Here is a 20,000-nt window from a genome sequence, read left to right as displayed (position 1 = left end):
CCCCTTCCCATCCCTTCCCATCCTCCCCCCGCCCCCCACCCAATCCTCCCTCCCGACCCCCTGACCCCCCCCCCCCCCCGCATGAAAGTTTGTTTTCGACATAATCCTTAAATCTTTTGATCGTTGAAGTTTTTTTTTTTTCTCCCATGTATTTGGGAATTTCCCCAATTTCCTCTGGTTACTGATTTGTAATATCACTTTATTCTTGTTGAGGACATTCCTTCTATAATTCTAATCCTTTTAAATGCATTATGACTTGTTTTATGGCTGACCATGTGCCCTGCTCTGGAGAGTGGTCTCTAGTCACTGGAGAAGAGTGTAAGTTGTACTACTGATCGGTAGAACTGTCTGTAAATAGACCATTACACAGCTTAGTGCATCTGTAGCATGGCCCATGCCTTCTTTTTCTTCATTAACCAGTCTGATCAGTCCTTTATTAAAAAGCAAGGTGTGGTCAGGTAGCATGGCTCACACGTATAATCCTAGCTACCGAAAGGCTGGGGAGGCTTCATCTCAATGGAAGACGTGGGGCGTGGAGGTGAGCATCTACCAGCTCAGCTAAGTCAGGAGGCATGAAGCAGGATTGTGGTTCGGATGTGACTGAAAATGAGAATGCAAGACCCCACCTCAGAATCACCAGAGCAACCAAGTTCTGGAGGCTGCCTAGTGAGCTCAAGAGTCTGACTTTGAATCCCTGCATTGCCAGAGATGAATAATAATAATAAAAAAGGAGCAAACGTATGGAACTCTTCAACTGTGAGCACTGCAATGTCTGATTCCTCTCCTCATTTCTTCTTGGATTGAGTTGAGTGTGTGTCTGTGGCTATGTGGCTCTTCCAGCCAAGCCACAGTTCCATTTCTGGCTTTTTAAAAAAAGTAGTTAATTGGACATACAGGTCTCACAGATTTCCTTGCACAGTCTGGCTTCAAATCATGATCCTTAGATCTCAACCTCCTGAGTAGCTGGGATTACAGGTGTGAGCCCCCGGACCCTGCCCAAGCAACGAGTACCTTAGTATATACTGTTCTTCATCTCCAGTGGTGACCACGTTTAACCCCAGTCAGTTTTCCAGGACCACTGTGCCATCTCTACAGCTCCGGTTTGCATGAGAGGACTTTGCCTCACACCTTGTGAACTTCTTGCAGACATGGTGGCAGATCACAGAGACTGTTTTGCTTTGTCGGTCTACTTTGGGTTAGCAGCAAGTTGGTTTCAGTGATGTACAAATGCTTCCCTGTTCTCTTCCTCTTCCCGCCATGTGCTGTTCGTTAGTATTCATATCCCATCACAGGAAGCTATAAATCCCATAATCTAGATGCATAGTTATTGCTCAGTGCTGTTGTCTTTAAGAGCAGGTTGGAGAACATGCCACAAATGAAGAACATACTCATACTGCCTTCTGTGTTTCCATATGTGGCTGTCTGCGCCAGGGCTGCTGCTTCGAGTGTATCTGACTTCAGGCTTCATGTCCTTTGGTATCGGTCTGGTGTCTTTGTGTTTTTTTTTGTTGTTGTTTTTGTTTTTTGGTTGGTCTCGTGGGGATTGAACTCTGGCCTTGGGTGCTATCCCTGTGCTCTTCAGCTCAAGGCAAGGGCTTTACCGCTTGAGCCACAGCACCACTTCCTGTTTTCTAGTAGTTTATTGGAGATCAGAGTCTCATGGACCTTTCTGCCTCGGCTGGCTTTGAACCAAGATCCTCAGATCTCAGCCTCTTGAGTAGCTAGGATTACAGGGGTGAGCCACTGGTGCCTAGCTTTGTTTTTGTTTTTGTAGAGCAAGTCTGCTGGTGATTCATTCCCTTGTTTCTGTCTCTGTGAGTATGAGAATGTTGAACTTTTGTTTGACTCTGTGTGTGTGTGTGTGTGTGTGTGTGTGTTTGTGTGTGTGTGTGCTCACGGCTGGCAATCTACCTACCACTTGAGCCACAAGTCTACTTTTCTGACTTTTTTTTGGTAGTTAATTGGAGCTAGGAGTCTCATGGACTTTTCTGTCAAGGCTGACTTTGAACTTTGATCCTCAGATCTCAGCCTCCCGATCCACCTGTACCCACCTGAACCTAGGGCTTTGTTTTCAGTGTTTCTGGAACCCACTAGAGGGTGCCGGGCAGAGGAATGCAAGGGCATATGCATGGAGCTGGCTTTCGCAGGAATACTGCGGATGTCTGGCAGAGAATAAATGTGGTCGCAGGGGACACAGTCCGGGAGGGAGGCATGGGAGCTGTGGATGGATGGGTGCACACGTGCCCGGGGGGAGATAGTTTGGGAACGTTTGCAAAGCAGAGATGGGGACACCCAAGCAGTGAACCGAGTTGTGACATGGATACAGGAAAGAGAACCTAATGTTTCCTGCAAGTAGTTTCACATTCGGAAACCGAGGGCGGGGTAGGGACTCCCGGGAGAGAGAGGGAGCAGGCAAAGGAGCTGGGTGTTGTGGGAGAGGACGTAAGCGAGGCCCACGGGGATCCCACGTGATGTCCAGGAGACCACGTGCTCCTGGCTCTGGGGAGGAGGGAGGGCCGAGGGGTGCAGGCCTGGACGGATGCTGTCAGTCACGGGGGACCAGCTCTCACCCGCCACCCTGTGCCGGTGCACGACTGTAATGTATTCCACATGGAGAGAATTCTCCAGTGATTTTTCGCTTCCTCTCCATCTGCCACTGTTTCCCCGGTCCCCTCCACACAGAACTCTGCGAGAGGGCTCATCTCTGTTTGCTGTCGGTTTTTTCCTCTCTCTGTTCTTTCTGGAATTCGTTCCAGCCAGCCTTGACTCCCGCCCATTCTCCAGGTGATTTTATCCGGTTGCAGGATGTCGGGTACTGACAATAAGCTGATTATCTCCGTGTTACAATGGAGAAAATGGAGTTCAGGCAGGTGAAGGCCACTTGAGCATTCAACAGCGGGATGCAGACCTTTGCCTCCGGTTCCCGTCCCCGGCTGTCTCTTCCTACCATTCTCCATCAAAACAACACAGCTTTCACAGACAAGGCCTTGCGAGAAGATTGACAGTTGTTCACGTAACATCGACTGCTGAGGTTCTTCAAGTGATTCTATATCACTGCATACATACATTCGTGGGTCTGTGTTTTGTTTGTTTGGTTTGAGGTACCGGGGATGGAATCCAGGGCCTTGGGCATGCTAGATGAGGCCATTACCACTTAATCATGCCTCCAAGTATCTTTTGTTTCTATTTTGTTTTGGGACAGTCTCCCTAACTTTGCCCGCTCTGGCTTTGAACTCACGGTTCTCACAGCTTTGTCTACAGAGTAGCTGAGATAGCAGGTGTGCAGCTGGTTGGTTTGGTTGGTTGTGGGGCTTGATCTCTGGGCCTGGGTGCCATCCCTCAGCTCTTCAGCTCAAGGCCAGCACTCTACCACTTGAGCCACAGCACCACTCCCCATTTTCTGAGTGTTTTATTGGAGATAAGGGTTTCATGGATTTTCCTGCAGGAGCTGGGTTTGAACTGTGTGATCCTCAGATCTCAGCCTCCTGAGTAGCTGGGATTACAGGCATGAGCCACCAGTGCCCAGCTAAAGCTATTTTTTTTACTTTAAAGCATTCTAACTTGGTGTACATAATTTAATCTTTTAAACAGCCGTGAGAGTGATAAGGTTGAGGGGCATGTGAAGGAGTCGGTGGGATCTGATCTTTCTGTGACATCCTAAAGAAGAGAGATGACAGGTATCACTCAGGGAAGGATGCCAGCTTCTTTTACCATGCTCGGAGCTGTGGATAAGACCCACGTCTCCTTCCTAAATCGCTGTGACTTCAAGTCGATCTCGCGTTGCTCTGCCATTATTATTTCTGTCCCTGGTGATTGTCTGTGTTCTTTGTGATGGAGGAGGAGGGTCCCCTGGAGAAATGGAAAAATATTTGCTCTGACATGACTGCCTTCACTTGCATTTATTTTTGTTTTTCTAAGATCTCGTCAGAGCAGAGCCATGGCAAAGAAATCATATGGAGTGAATTGCTTAGTGTGTGTGTGTGTGTGTGTGTGTGTGTGTGTGTGTGCGCGCGCGCGCGTGCACGTGTGGGGGTGCATGTGTGTAGTTCATTAGCTTATCATGGTAGATCCAAAATTCATTTGTTTATAGATTCATTCAAAAAAGTACATCAAATGATGTTTTAGTTCGAATCTAGTTCACCTTGGTTTGAGGAATTTGAGGATGAGAATTGGAGGATGAATTGGAGGAGAGACAGAGACATATGCATGAACGGACTCCACCTCCATGCAGAGATTTGGAATGAAGACTTTTTTTTTTTTTAAATAAGGTTCTGTAAAAGTATGTACTTGGTTCAAGAAGAGACTGTGGAGTGAGATTCTGAGAGTTTAGTGGTGATGGCGTGGGTGGAGTGGAGAGTTTCAAGACGGAGCCACAGAGCTGGAGTTGGTCTTTGGCTTCACTGGCTTTAGAGCTGTGGAGAGCCTGTTCTGTGTGGTCTACATCAGGCTAGTCCAGGTTAATGTTAGCAAATACTTGGCCAATGTTAGGAATGGAGTCAGCCATTCTCCTACCTGGGTTGTAAGCCTTAGAACATTACACCTATTGATGGTTTTGCATATGTCTAGGTGTGTGTGTGTGTGTGTGTGTGTGTGTGTGTGTGTGTGTGTGTGTGTGTATGTGCATGCATGCATGCATTTAATTCAAATGAGGCTCATTTTGGCACAAAATTTCTCTGAGTACATGTGCATACATGATGTACCTATATACACGCATGCACACACCTACACATACACACACACACACACCAGCATCTACCAAAACCCAAACTCAAGGCCGTCTCTAGAACACAGAATGGCGAGTGATTTATTGGCGTCCCTCTGTTTCTTTGAGCTTGCTCCTGTGATTAAAAAACCCCAACAACCCAAAAGTTTCATCCAAAAGACCAAGAAACAATGGAAAGGTCTGAGGAGAAATTTATCTGTCGTGATTGATTTTGTTTAAGTAGCAGCAGCTGCAGCCGCCACAACAAAAAGATCGCTAAACACAAAATATAGTCCTTCGAAGCTGGATGCTCTTGTCTGTTCCAGACAGCACGGAGATGTATGGTCTCAGGGACCTTCAGTGGGGAAGAAAACAAAATGAAGATGTGTGTGTGTGTGTGTGTGTGTGTGTGTGTGCGCACACACACACACACACACACACACACACACACATATATGTATTGTCCCTGCTTATATTTGCTGTTAATGCCTTCTTTCCCAGCTACCAGAAGGTTATCCACTCTAGGCATGAACTGAAAAACTATAAAACTGGGAACAGAGTGCTTGGAAGGGAGGAGAGCCCAGCTTGGGAGGTGGGTAGGGGAAAGGGAGGGCTGGACAAACCTCCTGGGATGTAAGCCTCGTTCTTATCTGGAAACGCCGATCAAGATCGGCCAAAGGAAGCAAGCACTGCTCACTTTGAGCCAAGTCTATCGAATATTTTTTTCAATCCCCAGAATTACTATTGGACCAACAGGGCAACTAGGGCTCCTTTTACTAAAGGACCCAGAAGAGAGGAAGAGGGGAGGAACTTATAGCCCACGTGAGACCCTAGACACCAGCCCACATAAGCTAGTCAGTTCTGCAACACTTGAACGCATTAGTTTATCTCACTCAGACGGCCTTTGGGCCAAAGCTGCACCGCAAAGCCTCTGGGCACCTGCTCAGAAGCGCCCGTGTTTACCAACTCATAGACTCGTTGGTCCTCCAGAGCTATGGAGGAGATACGTGGTGGCTCAGAGGAAGGCCATGCAGCTCCTTTCTGAAGGGTTTTGTACATCTTCTGATGGGTGCACACATCTTCGTATGCGAATGGAACCCTTTGGGCGTGCACTGTGATTCTCCCCAGAACCTTAAGTTGCGAAGGGTCAGAGGATCATAAGTCATTCCACCAATCAAGTGATATCTGCCGTTATCATTTTTTCTATGAAAGATAAGGACCGACTTTTTTTTTTTGGCAAATCAATACGTGGAAGTCTATTCCACCAAGTTCACGAATGAAGAGAGGTGTGCATGTCCCTTGGTTTGTGGTCTCAGTTTTTGTTGCTGGCAGTGGAAGGCATGAATGGAAGTCGAGTGAGTAGCTGGTCTTTCTGTCCCGCGAGTGCGTAGCTGGCTCTTTCTGCATAAGCTCCATCTTCCAGAGAGGTTGCAAGAAGTGTTTGCAGTAAACCCGAGAGGATGAAGGACAGGCCCTGGGATGAGCCATGTTTGCCCTGGCGTCTTGCTCAGGGACCTTGTGTTGCTAGGTGGTTTCTGTGAAGGCATCACATCGGGCCCGCACCGTGTGCCCTAGCTCATAGAAACGCTCTGCGGTGAGCTGTGTGGCCTCTGGGGTCTGAATGCCTGTGGGTTTTCTGTATTTGTTTTTGTTGTGAACTCAGGACCTGGCAAGAATATAAGGCCCTTTCTACTCCAGGCTGGTGCTCTGCCACCTGAGCCACACCTCTACTTCCAGGTGTTTAATTGGGATAAGAGTCTCCTGGACTTTCTCTGCCCTGGGGCTGACTTCATACCTTGATCCTCAGCTCTCAGCCTCCTGAGTTGCTAGGGTCCCAGGCATGAACCACCAGTACCTGCTGGGAGTTCTGTTGCCTAGGTTTGCGTTCTTTCTGTCTTTGTAAACCATAGGCCGGAACACATGGCTTGGATTTTTGAAGCATTAGCTGCTTCTTTGAGGAAATGGAATGGATAGAAGGTCCTACGCTCTGGAGTTGCTACTGAGTGAGGAGGAGATTCTGCAAAGGCGCCCCTTGCTCCATGACCAGCTGTGCAGGGTACCACCATCTTTCCTTGTGTAACATTTAGACCCCAGGGGAGAGCCGTGTCCCCTCCCTGGGACAGGGGGACTGACTTGCCACCGACTCTGTCCCCCCGCCACCAAGCTATTGAACCAAGTGTGAACCAAGCATATGGCAGCAGCGTGTGGGGCTCAGAATATCATGGCTTATATATTTTATCTTACTGGCAAGAGCCCCTGAAAGGTTTAAAGCTTAAATTAGAGCCCGAGTTTACACGGAGCGAGGAGAAAGCCACCATATGCCTCTCCATCTTGTGTGTGGTGTGACTGGAAGTGAGAACCAACTACAACACACCGGCGGCTCCAGCCAAGATTCGAGGCCCGAGAGCTAAATGCGGAGCGGGCACCGGCCCAGGCTCTTCCCGGCGCTCCATCTGCCTGCGCACTTGACCTTGACAGCCCCGGGGGCTGTGTGGTTCCTCTCCATGTCCTGTCATTAATCTAGTCCCGGAGCATCTTCTCGGGTGACAGCTTGGTCCCACTGAATGATACGCCTGTGTATTCTCATCTGCCGGAATGGAACCGGAAGCGCCTCCCTTGGCAGGCTTGGCTGCATTTTTGAAGTTAGAGGATTTTTTTTTTTTGTTTCTTCTGGAAAATCTTGTGTCAATTGTCTCTGAATCTTGCTTTACCTCTTCCCGGGGGGCTGTGATTAGGGTAAGCCCTGGTGTGCAGTCTTTTCTTGTAGGAGAAGTTGTCACCAGGGTAGCGGAAGAAATGACATTTTCCTTGATGGGCCCAGGAGGCCACATCTTGACTGGGAGGTGACACACGGCGGCGTGTGGCAAGATGTGACACCGGTGGCAGATAATATTCATCATGCCTCACTTTACCTTACTGTCACACATATTTCAAAAGTTGCAAGTGTGCCGCTTCATGCAACCTTTATGGGGTAGGGAGGGGCCAAAAAAGTCAACATGATACTGAGAAATATGCATTTGCTAGGGCTGCGGAAGTGAGAATGGGGGTTGTCTGTAACATCTTTTTTTTTTTTCCTTCTGACTCCAATGCAATGTCCGACGCCTTTTGTGCGGATCTAAAAGCTTATATAAAAAATGTTTTGATTTCCTGGACAAGCTGCAGATTCATTGGGGAGAGCCTTCCTGATTTTCTGAAGTTCGTGTGGAAATTCATCACAGACAGATTTACCTGGAAGGCAGGTATTGTGGCTCTTAGCGTTGAGATTTGTCCACACCAGAAACCTCACATCATGGAGAAGGGAGAATTCTCTTTTGTAAGTTTGTCATCGCAAAGCAGATGCCGAACCGAAGGAGCTCCTCACAGACTGGAATCTTCACCCTCTCCCCCCTCCACCCCCCCCCCAACCCCTGAGGATGGGGGCCAGGGTCAGAGGTTATGACCTGTGAATTCTTTCTGGGCATTTCTTTCAGCCCTAGAGAGCTCAGTGCTGGCTGAATCCGTTCCCCTGCCTCATTCTTCATGCCCTTCCCTGATTATTCCATGTGTTGTTTTTCTCCATGGTGATTGAGTTTGGAAGGCGTCAGGGCTCTGTAACAGTGACTGGGCACTCGTCCCCAGGTGTTGGGGGCGGAGGTCAGGGTGCACCTATGCCCAGTGGAGCTGCAGGTGACCAATGGGAGGAGGTGGTGGGTGTGGCCTAGTGGCCCGGGGAGGAAGTGATGTCACTCAGTTCCGCCTCCTCTCCCTTGTGTTTATTTCTCCTTCATCCTTTCTCACCATCCTCCCTGAGTGCCTTCCTCTCTCTCCTTTCTCTATCATGCAGTTATGTATACTCTCACACCCACTTGTACCTTTCCATCGACTCGTTAGTCCCACGAGGACCGTCACTGAGCATCTGTGGTAGAAACTGTCTGATATTCAAGGCCTGATGCTCCCTCCCCACTGGGGTGCTGCTGTGGAGCGCGTGGGGCATTTTCCATGGGCACGAGCACAGCAGCATCTCACATTATTGCCGGGGTGATTTCGTGCGACCGTCTATGAGATTTAATTAGCACGAGGGCTTGTGTGTTCAATGCTTTCAGACGCTGTTTATTATTTTTAGTGGACATCATCATTGTTTCATAAAACGTTTCATTGAATTTATGATCGTTAATGGGTGTTATTAGGGTTTAATGAACATTTTAATTGAATGGAACTGGAGATCGAACTCAGAGCTTACAAGGCAAGTGCTCTGCCACTTGAGCCATGCCCCAGTCCTTTGTTTGGTTTTTTCAGATGGCGTCTCACACTTTTGCCCAGCTGTTTGGGGTATAATCCTCCTTCACCTTCACTTCCCCAGTGCCTGGACTCTGGGTGTGCTTCACCATGCCCAGCTTAAGATGCAGTCCTGAAGCGAATCTGTCATCAGAGACAAGCTACACACTGAGTGCCCTGAGGAGGTAGCCAGGATGCATGCCATGTACCCGACAACTCCTTAAGTCTCCTCGCTCTCCAGGGGATTTAGTGCTCATGGACCCTCCTGGTGCAGTACTCTGCCCAGCCCACCTACCCTCCCTTCCCCCCCCCCCCAGCTTCGGTGGGCCTGACTCTTGGTGGAATCTGCGTCCTGCCCACAAGTGGTTTGAATGAGAAGAGCTGTGCGGCATTCTGCTGGGAATTCTACATTCTGTTGCAGCCCAATACCCATGGCAACTTGTGAGTGAGCAGGAAGGGTAGGGAGTCATGGGCTAGGGAGAGGGGCCGCCTTAGGGCAGGGGGGTGGACAGAGAGTCCCCACCCCTTTAGTCCCTCGGTGAGCTACTGAGCGTTGTGTCACCCTCAGAGTCCTTAGTCTCATCATTGACAAAGCAGTGGGTGGGGTGGGGGGTGAGGGGGGCGGTCACCTCCGAGCGTGAAAAACTTCCACAAGAGGGCAAGAAGTGCTCCACAGGTACCGGGCGCAGAGAAGGCGAATGCTGGCGGTCCTGCACGCGCTTCAGCCTTCGGACGCCTGCCATCCGAGGGAGGTTTGTCTCAACTCTCTTACTTAGTATTATTTAAAAAAAAATACTTTCTGGAAGTGGTAGAATGCCAGTTTTGTGTTAAAAAAAAAAAAAAAGAGCTCAGGGACACACCCAGGCCCGGAGTTCAAGCTCCAGGACCAACACACACACACACACACACACACACACACACACACACACACACACACACACACACACACACACACACACACACACACACACACACACACACACACACACACACACACACACACACACACACACACACACACACACACACACACACTTTTATCAGCTGTAAAAGGGGGTTTTTCCACGCACCCAGTGCCTCGCCTCCCCCTCACCCCTGCGTCTCTCTCCCTTTCCACTCCTCACTGCTTTACACGTGACCAGGCTTCACGTGTGGCGCTTCTGTATCTACATAGAAAGCACTCCTACACGCTCACCCTCTCTGCCCTCCCTCCCCACCCCCCGGTACCCACCCCCCACGCTGACAGCCCAGCTGTGAGACGGGGCGTCGCTCTCCCACCTTTTCAGCTGAGAAAATTAGAGACCAAAAAGAGCGAATGCAGGCTGCTCAAGGGAAGCAGGCTATTCAGGATTCGAACTCAGCACCCCGCAGCCGTGTAGCTCGTTATCCTACCGCGGTAGGCGGAAGCAGTGGGCTGGGTTTCTTCCTCGCCCACGTTTGCTGCCCTGTGATTTTCAGCAAGTGACCGAACTAGGTCTCATTTCCATCATCTGTAAAATTAGAAAGATAACGCACATCCTAACTGTTTGTGTGGGTGATTCGGATAATTTATGGGAGGCATTTAAGGCCTTGCATGGGACACCGTAGACAATAAATCTTGGTGCTTATTAAGAATAAATAATTAACTTCCCATCCTGGAACGAATTTCTGTTTGAATACATCGATGTGACTCTGAGAACCAATCCTACCTCTAAACGTGAGTTATTGCCTTCCTAGCCCCGAGAATGGAATGAGAGAAATAACACACGATTCCAGCAACATCAACTTTATTATTTCCATTTTTTTTCTGATGCTGTCAGCTTGTTATTTGTGCTATTTCTTAGAATAATAGAATTTATTCAGGCAATTTATCCTTAATACAAGCAATATAAATGGGCTATGCAGTACTTATATATCATGCTAATAATGTCGAGTGTACCCTCCCCATCCCCCCTCCTTTACAAATGGAGACATTGATTTCCTACTCTGTGCCGTCTGCTATTGCTTTTTCTACATCGAGGTCATCTCTGTTCTCTGCCTCCAACTGGATTCCCAAAGCTGAAATGGTGTTCAACAATGTCTGACCACATTTTTAAGGCATCTACCATATGCTTTCCTTGACAGGGTGTATATGGTAGAACAAAGTAGAGAAATGAACAAAAAAACAAACAAAAAAAACAAAGCCGGGCCCTGGTGGCTCAAGCCTGTAATCCTAGCTATTCAGGAGGCTGAGATCAGAGGATCACAGTTCAAAGCCAGCCCAGGAAGGAAAGTCTGTGAAACTCTTATCACCCAGTTTACCACTAGAAAACCAGAAGTAGCAATGTGGCTCAAAGTAGTAGAGGGCTAGCCTTGAGCAAAAGTGCTCAGGTACAATGCCCACGCCTGGAATTCAAGCCCCACAAACAAACAAACAAAAAAGAAATGAAAAACAAAATATTTACTCTCCCTGGGTATATGATAAACCCATTAGTTAAAAGTATACCCTATCTAGGCCCTGGAAGCTCACATCTGTAATCCTAGCTAGTCAGGAGGCTAAGATCTGAGGATTGGGATTTTAAGCCAGCCTGGGCTCAAAAGTCCTTGAGAATCTTATCTCCAGTTAACTACACAAAAACCAGAAGTGGCACTACGGCTTAAAGAGGCTCAGGGACATTGCTCAGTCCCTGAGTTTGAGCCCCACAACTGGCAACAACAAAATCTCCCTCTCTAATATATATCTATCATATATATCCTTCTATAATATATGGTATGTATACGTATATATATATATATATATATATATATATATATATATATATATATCCCTAGCTTGTGATTTCTGGACAGAGGTTCACATGGGGACCACCTTCAATTAGATATACGTACAGGAAAGATACAGACTGTGCACAGATTTATTTCTGCTCTCTCTGTGTGGTGTTCGGGTGTGACCCTCATGGATGATTTAACCCCCAAACCAAGCAAGTTTTTTTTTTTTTTTTTTTTTTTTTTTGTCAGTCATGGGGCTTGAACTCTGGGCCTGGGCACTGTCCCTCAGCTCTTCAGCTCAAGACTAGCGCTCTACCACTTGAGCCACAGCGCCACTTCCAGTTTTCTGGTGGTTTATTGGAGGTAAGAGTCTCACGGTCTCTCCTGCCTGAGCTGGCTTTGGATCATGATCCTTAGGTCTCAGCCTTCTGAGTAGCTAGGATTACAGGTGTGAGTCCCTGGCACCCGGCCTAAAGCAAGTTCTTGATGACTCTTTGAATGGTTATTCCTAGCCCCAGTGGTTTCTTCTGAACTTGGGACTTGGATTTCTTCATCCACAGCTCCGGTTGCCCCTGCCAACATGGCGTGTAGAGTGGAAGCCCACCTGCTCCCCTCCTCTGTCCATGGTGATGTGCCGAGTGAGTGGTCCTGGGCTCCGACCCTGCCCCATCCCCTGCCCACCTGAGTGCAGTTAGTGACCAGTTCCTTTCCATGGCTGTTTGCTGTTGATTTTTTTTTTTTTGGGTTTTCTCATAAATTTTAAGCTTGAGCCAGTCTCTGAACCCTGCAGGACTAACACCAGATAGGAACACCACACGGGAAGTTGGGTCAGTGTGTTGGTGCCTGGCGGTGTGTGGAAGTGATTTCTATTGTGCTTTGGACAAACAGAGGTGCAAGACTGGGACTTGGGGAATTAAATGTAAACCAGGTGTGTGTGTGTGTGTGTGTTTGTGTGTGTGTATACATGTGTAGGTGTGCAATATGTGTGTATGTATGTGTATGAAGGGGATGGGGGTAGTTCTGGTAGATCAGAAGAAGAATCAATAAAACCTAATGAGATAAATTTAAGAAAAAGACAAAGTAGAGTAGGCACAAATGATGTGTAAATGCATTTAGAATATTTGATGGTTTGTCTGTTCCTTTAGAAATGAAATCCAGGTCAAGTCTTGTTTAAAATAAATAGGGAGCCTCCATTTTTTTTTTTGGGTCCGGTTGTGGGGCCTGAACTCTGGGCCTGCGCGCTGTCCCTCAGCTCTTCAGCTCAAGGCTAGTGCTCTACCACTTGAGCCACAGCACCACTTCCAGTTTTCTAGTGTTTTTTATTGGAGATAAGAGTCTCACAGACTTTCCTGCCCGGGCTGGCTTTGAACCTCGATCTTAAGATCTCAGCCTCCTGAGTAGGTAGGATGACAGGTGTGAGCCACTGGCACCTGGTTTATACTTTTCTTTAAGAGGCAGAAGTCATGCATGGTGGATATACTCGTGACATGTTACAGAAATTGCCAACTTAGGCAGACCACCAATCTCTGTGACCTTGGACATGGCAGCAATCGCTGTGGGAGTTAATTCTTCTTCCAAAAGGAAAAAAAAAGAGGATTTGGGTCAGATCATTTCTGACATTCTATGGAGCTTTATGATGAAGAGCTCAGGGGAAAGGGAGACACTTCAAGGCTGATGATCATGCCATCTTGGAATTTGGGTTGTGTTATATCTGGGAGCTACAGTGTACTCTTGCTGAAATATAGAATAATAATGAGTCTGTATTAATATTGCCTGGCTTAAGTGTAATTCTAATATAAACTACAGTATATTGAGAGACACCAATGTTTATAGAGCACACCCCAGGAAAAGAGAGCTAAGCCTTAGCTAAACAATATTTTGATTTTTTTCTCTCCATTGTCACCTTCATTTTGCATGATCATTTTTCTTCCCAACTTGGCAGGTGAATCACTAAGTCTCTTTCTGATTGAAGTTTAAAAATCTTTTTCCCTCTGAGATAGAAATACATAATTTCTTCTCCCTTCCTCCTCCCCCGCCCCCCCCACAATAAAGAAAAGCCAATAGGTCACGTGTTTTCTGCCTCAAAGAAATCAACACAGCAGAAGTTTCTTTGATCAATTCCAGCTTCTTATGGAAAGACACTTAATAGAAATGGAAAAAAAATCATTTGCTTTTAAAAACCAGGTTTCATCATGGATCTCTTACTTGGAAGTAAATACTCCTTAAATAAAACAAGCTAAATGCACCTCCTTAATAATTTAAGGTCAGGGGGAGCAGCCATGTGTAAAATAGGTGTGTGTTCACATAATTGACTACCGTATTTTGTAATGTGGGCCAGATGCATGGTTTCCTCTAATAGAATGCCATTGTGGCCTACATCACATTTTCTAGTTCATAAAAGTCAAATGAGCTGTGACCACGGTCTCCCAAACTTAATGGAAAGTTCATTTTGTGACTTTCTGAGTCTTTCTAGAATGAATCAATAGATTTAGAGCGCCTTAGTGGATCTCCATGCCGAAAGGGCTAATCCTGAGTGACGAACACAGGAGATCTAATTCAGATTTATTGCTTTCCTAGCACCTCATACCTATAGGTCTTTAATCTCTGTAATAATATAATGGATTTGAATGAACAAAATGGTGCAGTATTTAATATTCGTCACCTGTCATACCCTTGTTGGGGGAAGGGTAGGGGATGAGTTTGGTCTGAGAAAACTAGCCAGGAAGTAAAGGCATGTGTTCATAGGGACATACGCTTTTGGAGGCTCACAGAGCATTGCTTTACGTCATGGGAGGGGAGAGGGGGTACTGCCAGAACTCTCCCAATGTGAGGGTCCCAGCTATGCATCAGAGCTAGGAGATGGTTCTCGAAGCTAGAAGAAAGACACCTGAGTTATGTCTCAAATGGCACAAACATGTCCAAGTATAGCCATAAACTCTGAAATGAAGCGCTCAGGGACAGTCAGCCATCCAGGGCTTTTGACCTTGGTCAGACAGCTTGGGTTGGTGGAGACATCCAGGGCTGGGGATGATGGCTCCATTTGGAAGATGGGTAGAGAAGATGCTTAGAGGGTGTGGGCCCTGAGCCTTAGCCAGGTCCTTCCTAGTCAGGAAGGGAACTTGTTTGTGTTGCCTCCAGGAAGCACTTCGATTCTGAAAGAACATTCCTGAGGCCACCAGATCCTTCTAGAAAGATGAGCAGAGGACATATAACTATTAGAGCCAGCGCTCAAGAAAAGTCACCCATGTCCCTTAATGACATGCGTGGAGGGTCCTTCTGCGTGCATTTTTGCTTTAGCTTGCTCTGAGACCTGTTCACTGTATACTTCCCAAGATGGCGCTGAGTGTGTGTGTGTGTATGTGTGTGTGTGTGTGTGTGTGTGTGTGTGTGTGTGTGTGTGTGTGTGTGTGTGTGACCAGGATTTGAACCCAGGGCTCCCTGCTTGCTGGCCTTGGATGGCTATCCTCCTACCTTTTGAGTAGGTGGTATTAACAGGTGTGTACCACCACACCCCGCTGTGAGGATTTTTAAGAATCTGAAATCTGGTAGATTTGATTTGCCTGCTAGAGACAGTGAGCGGTGCGTACCTGCCTCTCCTCTTAGGAGCGCAAACACCATCCGTTCTGCCGTCACACGACATATGGGTTCCTAAAAAATCACTGCACGGTGCAAAAATCACACAATAAAATCCACAGGGCTTATGAGGGGCGGCGGGGGTGGGGGTGGGGGTGGATAGGACTCGAAGCATCACGCTCACCAAAACTTCATCGGGGACACCAAAAATAGGGATCGTCTGGAAGCAGTAGCCCAGTTTTGCATATGTGAGTGGATGGGGTGATAGATAAATTCCACCATCATGCTACAACCTTACCTTGAGGGAGATGGGCACCCGGGGACAGGAAGGAAGGATCCTCTGAAGTCAGGGACAGGTTGTAAGTGCAGGTGATGCTAGGTGCCTTGTGCATAGCACATGTATGTGTCTGAGCTCTGTGTGCGTGTGTGTGTGTGCACGCGCACACATGCACACCAGTCTCTGAGGCTCCTTTCAGCCAGGTGGAGTTTTCAATGTGAACCAAATAGTTTTATTTTGCAGATGAAATTGAGCATGGGCAGATGTGAAATCCACATTATGCTCAGGTAGTTCCCTGGGATCACCTGGGTGGCGTTAGCTCACCTGGTGGTTACCCTGCTCCCCAAACTCCTTCCCCCCTGCCCTGGCCCACCATCTTGTTCATGAGGTCAATTCCCAAATCCCGCATGGCAGAGAACGCGAACCTCGAAGTATGGCCCCCAGTGGTGCTTCCTCGTGCCGGAGACAGGAGCCATCCCCTTGATCTGGAAAGGAAAATCTTACATAAAACCATGTTTAGGAGGTTGGGAAGGTGGCTCAGTGGTAGAGTGTTCGCCTAGCATGCATGAAGCCCTGGGTTCAATTCCTCAGCAGCACATAAGCAGAAAAAGCCAGAAGTGGTAGAGCGTTCGCCTTGAGCTGAAATGCTGAGGGACAGCACCCAAGCCCAGAGTTCAGGCCCCACGACCAACCAAAAAACAAAACAAAACAAAATGTGTTTTGAGTTGGGAGGAAAAAAAAATCTGAGTTGTGTTGAGCCATCCAAGATGAGATCTTGTGAACATCTATTTCACATCTATGTAGGACCTAGATTTCAACAAAGCTGGGCCGTCTGATTGCTCATCTCCTCCAGCAGTTGGAAGCAGCTCGTGAATATTTTGGGGTGACTCTGAGACTGGCCTTGTGACCGACAGGTGATTATGATGTTTGGAGCAGACTTGAGTTTACTCGATTCTCCTCCCTGTTTGGTGAAGGGCATTGGTGCTGGTAGGGGAAATGGCTGTGCTCAGGCAGTACCAGACTAGGGACCAGTTAGGTGCCAGGACTTTTATAAGCCAGAGTCCCACTCCAGGACTTTCTTATGGAAATGCTTGGGAGTAGTCCCCTTGTTTTGGTCTGTCTGTCTGCCTGTCTCTTCTTCTCTCTGTATTTCTCTGCCCTCTCTTTGTCTTTCTCTGCTCTTTGTTTTTTGATTTTGTCTTTTTCTCTGTCTCTGTCCTTCCATCTTCTCTGCTCTCTTTGTCTCTCTTCAAACTCTTTTTCTCTCCCTCTTTCTGCTCCCTCTCTGTCTTCTCTCTCCTGTTTATACTTAAGAATATACAGTTTTGCATGGGACCTCATAAAGCATTTGTCTCTCCAGGAATCTGTAAATACTTAGTGTCTGCAGCGTCCTGAGTTTGGACATCAATCTGCACCCGTAAACGCAATGCTGCACAAAAGGCCAGGCATTTGTATGAATCCATCAGCACCGGAAGGTTCCCCCCTCCTTTGTGTATTGTATTTTACTTTGAATATTGAGCTTCCTGTGCTAAAAACACTTACATAGTATCTGCCTGCTTAGCAAGGTTTAGTGTGTATGACACAGTTGTTTTTTTTTTTTTTTCCCATGATGGGGCCTGAACTCTGGGTCTGGGTGCTGTCCCTCAGCTCTTCAGCTCTAGGCTAGGGCTCTACCACTTGAGCCACAGCACCGTTTCTGGTTTTCTGGTGGTTCATTGGAGATAAGAGTCTGACGGACTTTCCCGCCCGGGCTGGCTTTGAACCTAGATCCTTAGATCTTAGTCTCCTGAGTAGCTAGGATTACAGGCATGAGCCACCAGCACCCGGCTAACACAGGGTTTTTAACTATGGGGCCTGGATTGTCCTTTTCATCTCCAGAGCTTGTCTGTGACTGAGTCTCTGGGCCCTTGCACAGTGCTCCTCCCTCTTCAGCCCTGGCAACCGTCATTCTTCTCTTTGTCTCTGTGAATTTGACTATTTCTGATAACTTTATAGAAGCGGCACTGCGGCATGTATATCTTTCTGTTTCTGGCTTACTTCCCCCAGCCTAATATCCTCCAGGTCTATCTTGCCGCGAGCGACAGGATTTTCTTTTTTAAGGCTAAGTAGTGTTCCGTTATATCGCATCACTTTGCAATACAATTTGGTTGTTTCCCTATTTTTTGCCATTAGGAATAATCCCATGTTACATTCAAGAAGCAGAGACATAGAACCTGGTTCTGGCTCCATCATTTCCTGAGTCCCTGTTGTTAGTGGATCACACATCCAGATATGTTACTGAAAGTACCAGGGAGCTGTGTGTTGGGGAGTGTGTTTGTTTTTTCTTCTAGAAAGTTCTAGGAGCTTCCATCGTGCATCCATCCAGATGTATTACCAAAAGTATGAGAGAGCCGCATCTTGGGGGGGGTAGGGGAGGGGGAAGGGATGAATTCACATTTGTTCTGTGTTCGGTTTTCTTCTAGAAGCTTCAGAGCCCATTTAGGCACTTGGAATAAATATATCCAGTAAAGCTAACACACAGCAGCCAGTGAAACCAGACTAAGTCACCGTGTGGTTGGTTGGAGCTGGAGGCGTTCAAAGCCAAGTGTGCAAGTCTGAGTATCGCCAGGGCAGTGGTGGTGGGGAAAGTCCAGGGTAGCTGCGATCCACTTCTTGAAAACACGCCATTCCTGGGCAGAGAGAAAAGGCAAGCCCACCGATTCTGGCAGGCAGGCAGGCAGGCAGGCGAGGGGAATGGGTTGATTTCTTTATCATGCCATTAATTGAGTTGGAGGTTCTCTGGGACAATGAGCGCTTGTGGACTCTGAGGTCACGCGTGCGTGCATTTGTAAGCGTGGCCTCCACCCCCACCCCAGCTTCTCACCAAGAGGGCATTCCAGAAGAAAAGGGATGAGAGAGAGAGAGAGAGAGAGAGAGAGAGAGAGAGAGAGAGAGAGAGAGAGAGAGAGAGAAAGAGAGAGAGAGAGAGAAAGAGAGAGGGAGGCCTGCACAAATGCGCGATAATACACGATTAAGTTTTGACCCTCTAGATTGCTACCCTTCAAAGCGAATGCTACAGTCGCACGATATTAGCAATGAAAGGAATTTGCTTTGCCCCCCCCTTTTTTTTTTGCACAATTACCATAAACCGATTGACTGAGACAGAATGATGTTAATATTTAAGAAGTAGGGCACTACATTCTATTATCTCAGAAGCTCCGTCACCGGCCCGTCTCTGTAGTCCTGTTATCTAATTATTGGGCTTAAATTGCATTAGTGTGCTAGCAATTTGTCTGTCCCTGGAAAAGTAATTGACATTCGGGTTACCACTTCGTATTGGGGAGACTTGCTCGCTAGTTCCGGAGTCCTCTTCTGTCAGGGCAGATTAGCTTAATGTTACTTAGAAGAAAGGAAGGCTGGGCCTTAAGGCACGCGCGTCTCCACCAGCGAGCTGCAATTTGGTATTAAAATTTCGGTTCTGTATCAAAGCTGATAAGTCACCTGAGATGAAATTGAACAAGGTTGTCCTGACAAAGTAATTAATGGCATTTTTTTTTGACTTTCAGATGACTTTAGGGGGAGCGCATGCAGCCCAATCTTCTGCCTCTCCCGCCATGTTTATAAATATGTATGCACGCTTACAAAACATCTTTAACTGTTGTCAGATTTTTTATTTTTATTTTTGGCGGGGGCCTGAATTTAGAGCTTCTCTGAATTAAACAGCGCCAGGTACAAGAGTGGACTGGCATCCACGGCCAAGGCTTGTGCATTTGCATAATGTTCCAATCATATTGCTGCCTCTGACGCCAATCACTTCCCCCTCCCTCCCTCCCCACCATCCCACTGTTGCACTGTGGGAGAAATGAAGAGCTCTGGGCTTTGCTTATTCCGTTTCTCAGGGTTTTCTGTCTAGTCGTTTCAGTATAAGAAGCAGTCAAGGGTCTTAAAAACGCTTCGGCATTCCTCTTGGTCCATTCCCCACTGCACCTCCCCACAACTATCCGCCACACTTGGCAGGCCTTGCTCCATTTATTTCTGTCCCTCCTCCTCCTCTCCAAGGCAGGGGCTCTCTGGGGACAGAGGTGTCACCAGTCTGCTCTGTCCTCTGCCTCCAGAAGGTCCACTGGGAAGTGCTCATTAAGTTTGCCCACCCCATCCAACCAACTCTAAAGTCCCGGGGATTTGCACAAATTTAGAAGAACTGAACCCCACGGCTCTTGGCTGTGTGCAGGGTGGATACAGGGTAATCTTGAGTTTGGGAGTCATGCTTGGCCTAGTCTCCAAAACAAAATTAAAAGGGCTGGGGGGCATGGTTCAACATGTAGAGCACTTGCCTGATAGGCTCAAGGCCCTGAATTCAGTCCCCAGGATTTCAAGCAAGCAAAAGTGTGGTACCTCTCCTTCTCCCTCAAGCTCACAGGGACTCTGGGCCGGCAGCTGTCATTTGTACAATGTAGTTCCTTATTGTTTTGCATTTCCTATTTGGAC

General features: G+C 47.5%; 1 protein-coding gene across 2 annotated transcripts in view; it reads left to right on the top strand.

Moving 5' to 3' along the window:
• Positions 1-20,000, top strand: part of Rbfox1 (RNA binding fox-1 homolog 1) — a 1,026,253-nt gene that overhangs the window by 62,058 nt on the left and 944,195 nt on the right. The window contains exon 1 of one of the 2 annotated variants that reach the window (XM_070003515.1): positions 9,625-9,708. The exons of the other annotated variant lie outside the window; for it this stretch is intronic. Coding sequence (XP_069859616.1) covers positions 9,655-9,708 — 54 coding nt within the window. The 5' untranslated portion in view covers positions 9,625-9,654. Of the gene's footprint in view, positions 1-9,624; positions 9,709-20,000 lie in introns of those variants that run through there. 2 annotated transcript variants of the gene reach the window in all.

This window comes from Dipodomys merriami, unplaced genomic scaffold (genome assembly GCF_024711535.1).
Source record: "Dipodomys merriami isolate MVZ:Mamm:240054 unplaced genomic scaffold, mDipMer1.0.p SCAF_60, whole genome shotgun sequence".
Lineage (NCBI taxonomy): Eukaryota > Metazoa > Chordata > Mammalia > Rodentia > Heteromyidae > Dipodomys > Dipodomys merriami.
This window is presented reverse-complemented; position numbering and strand designations above follow the sequence as displayed.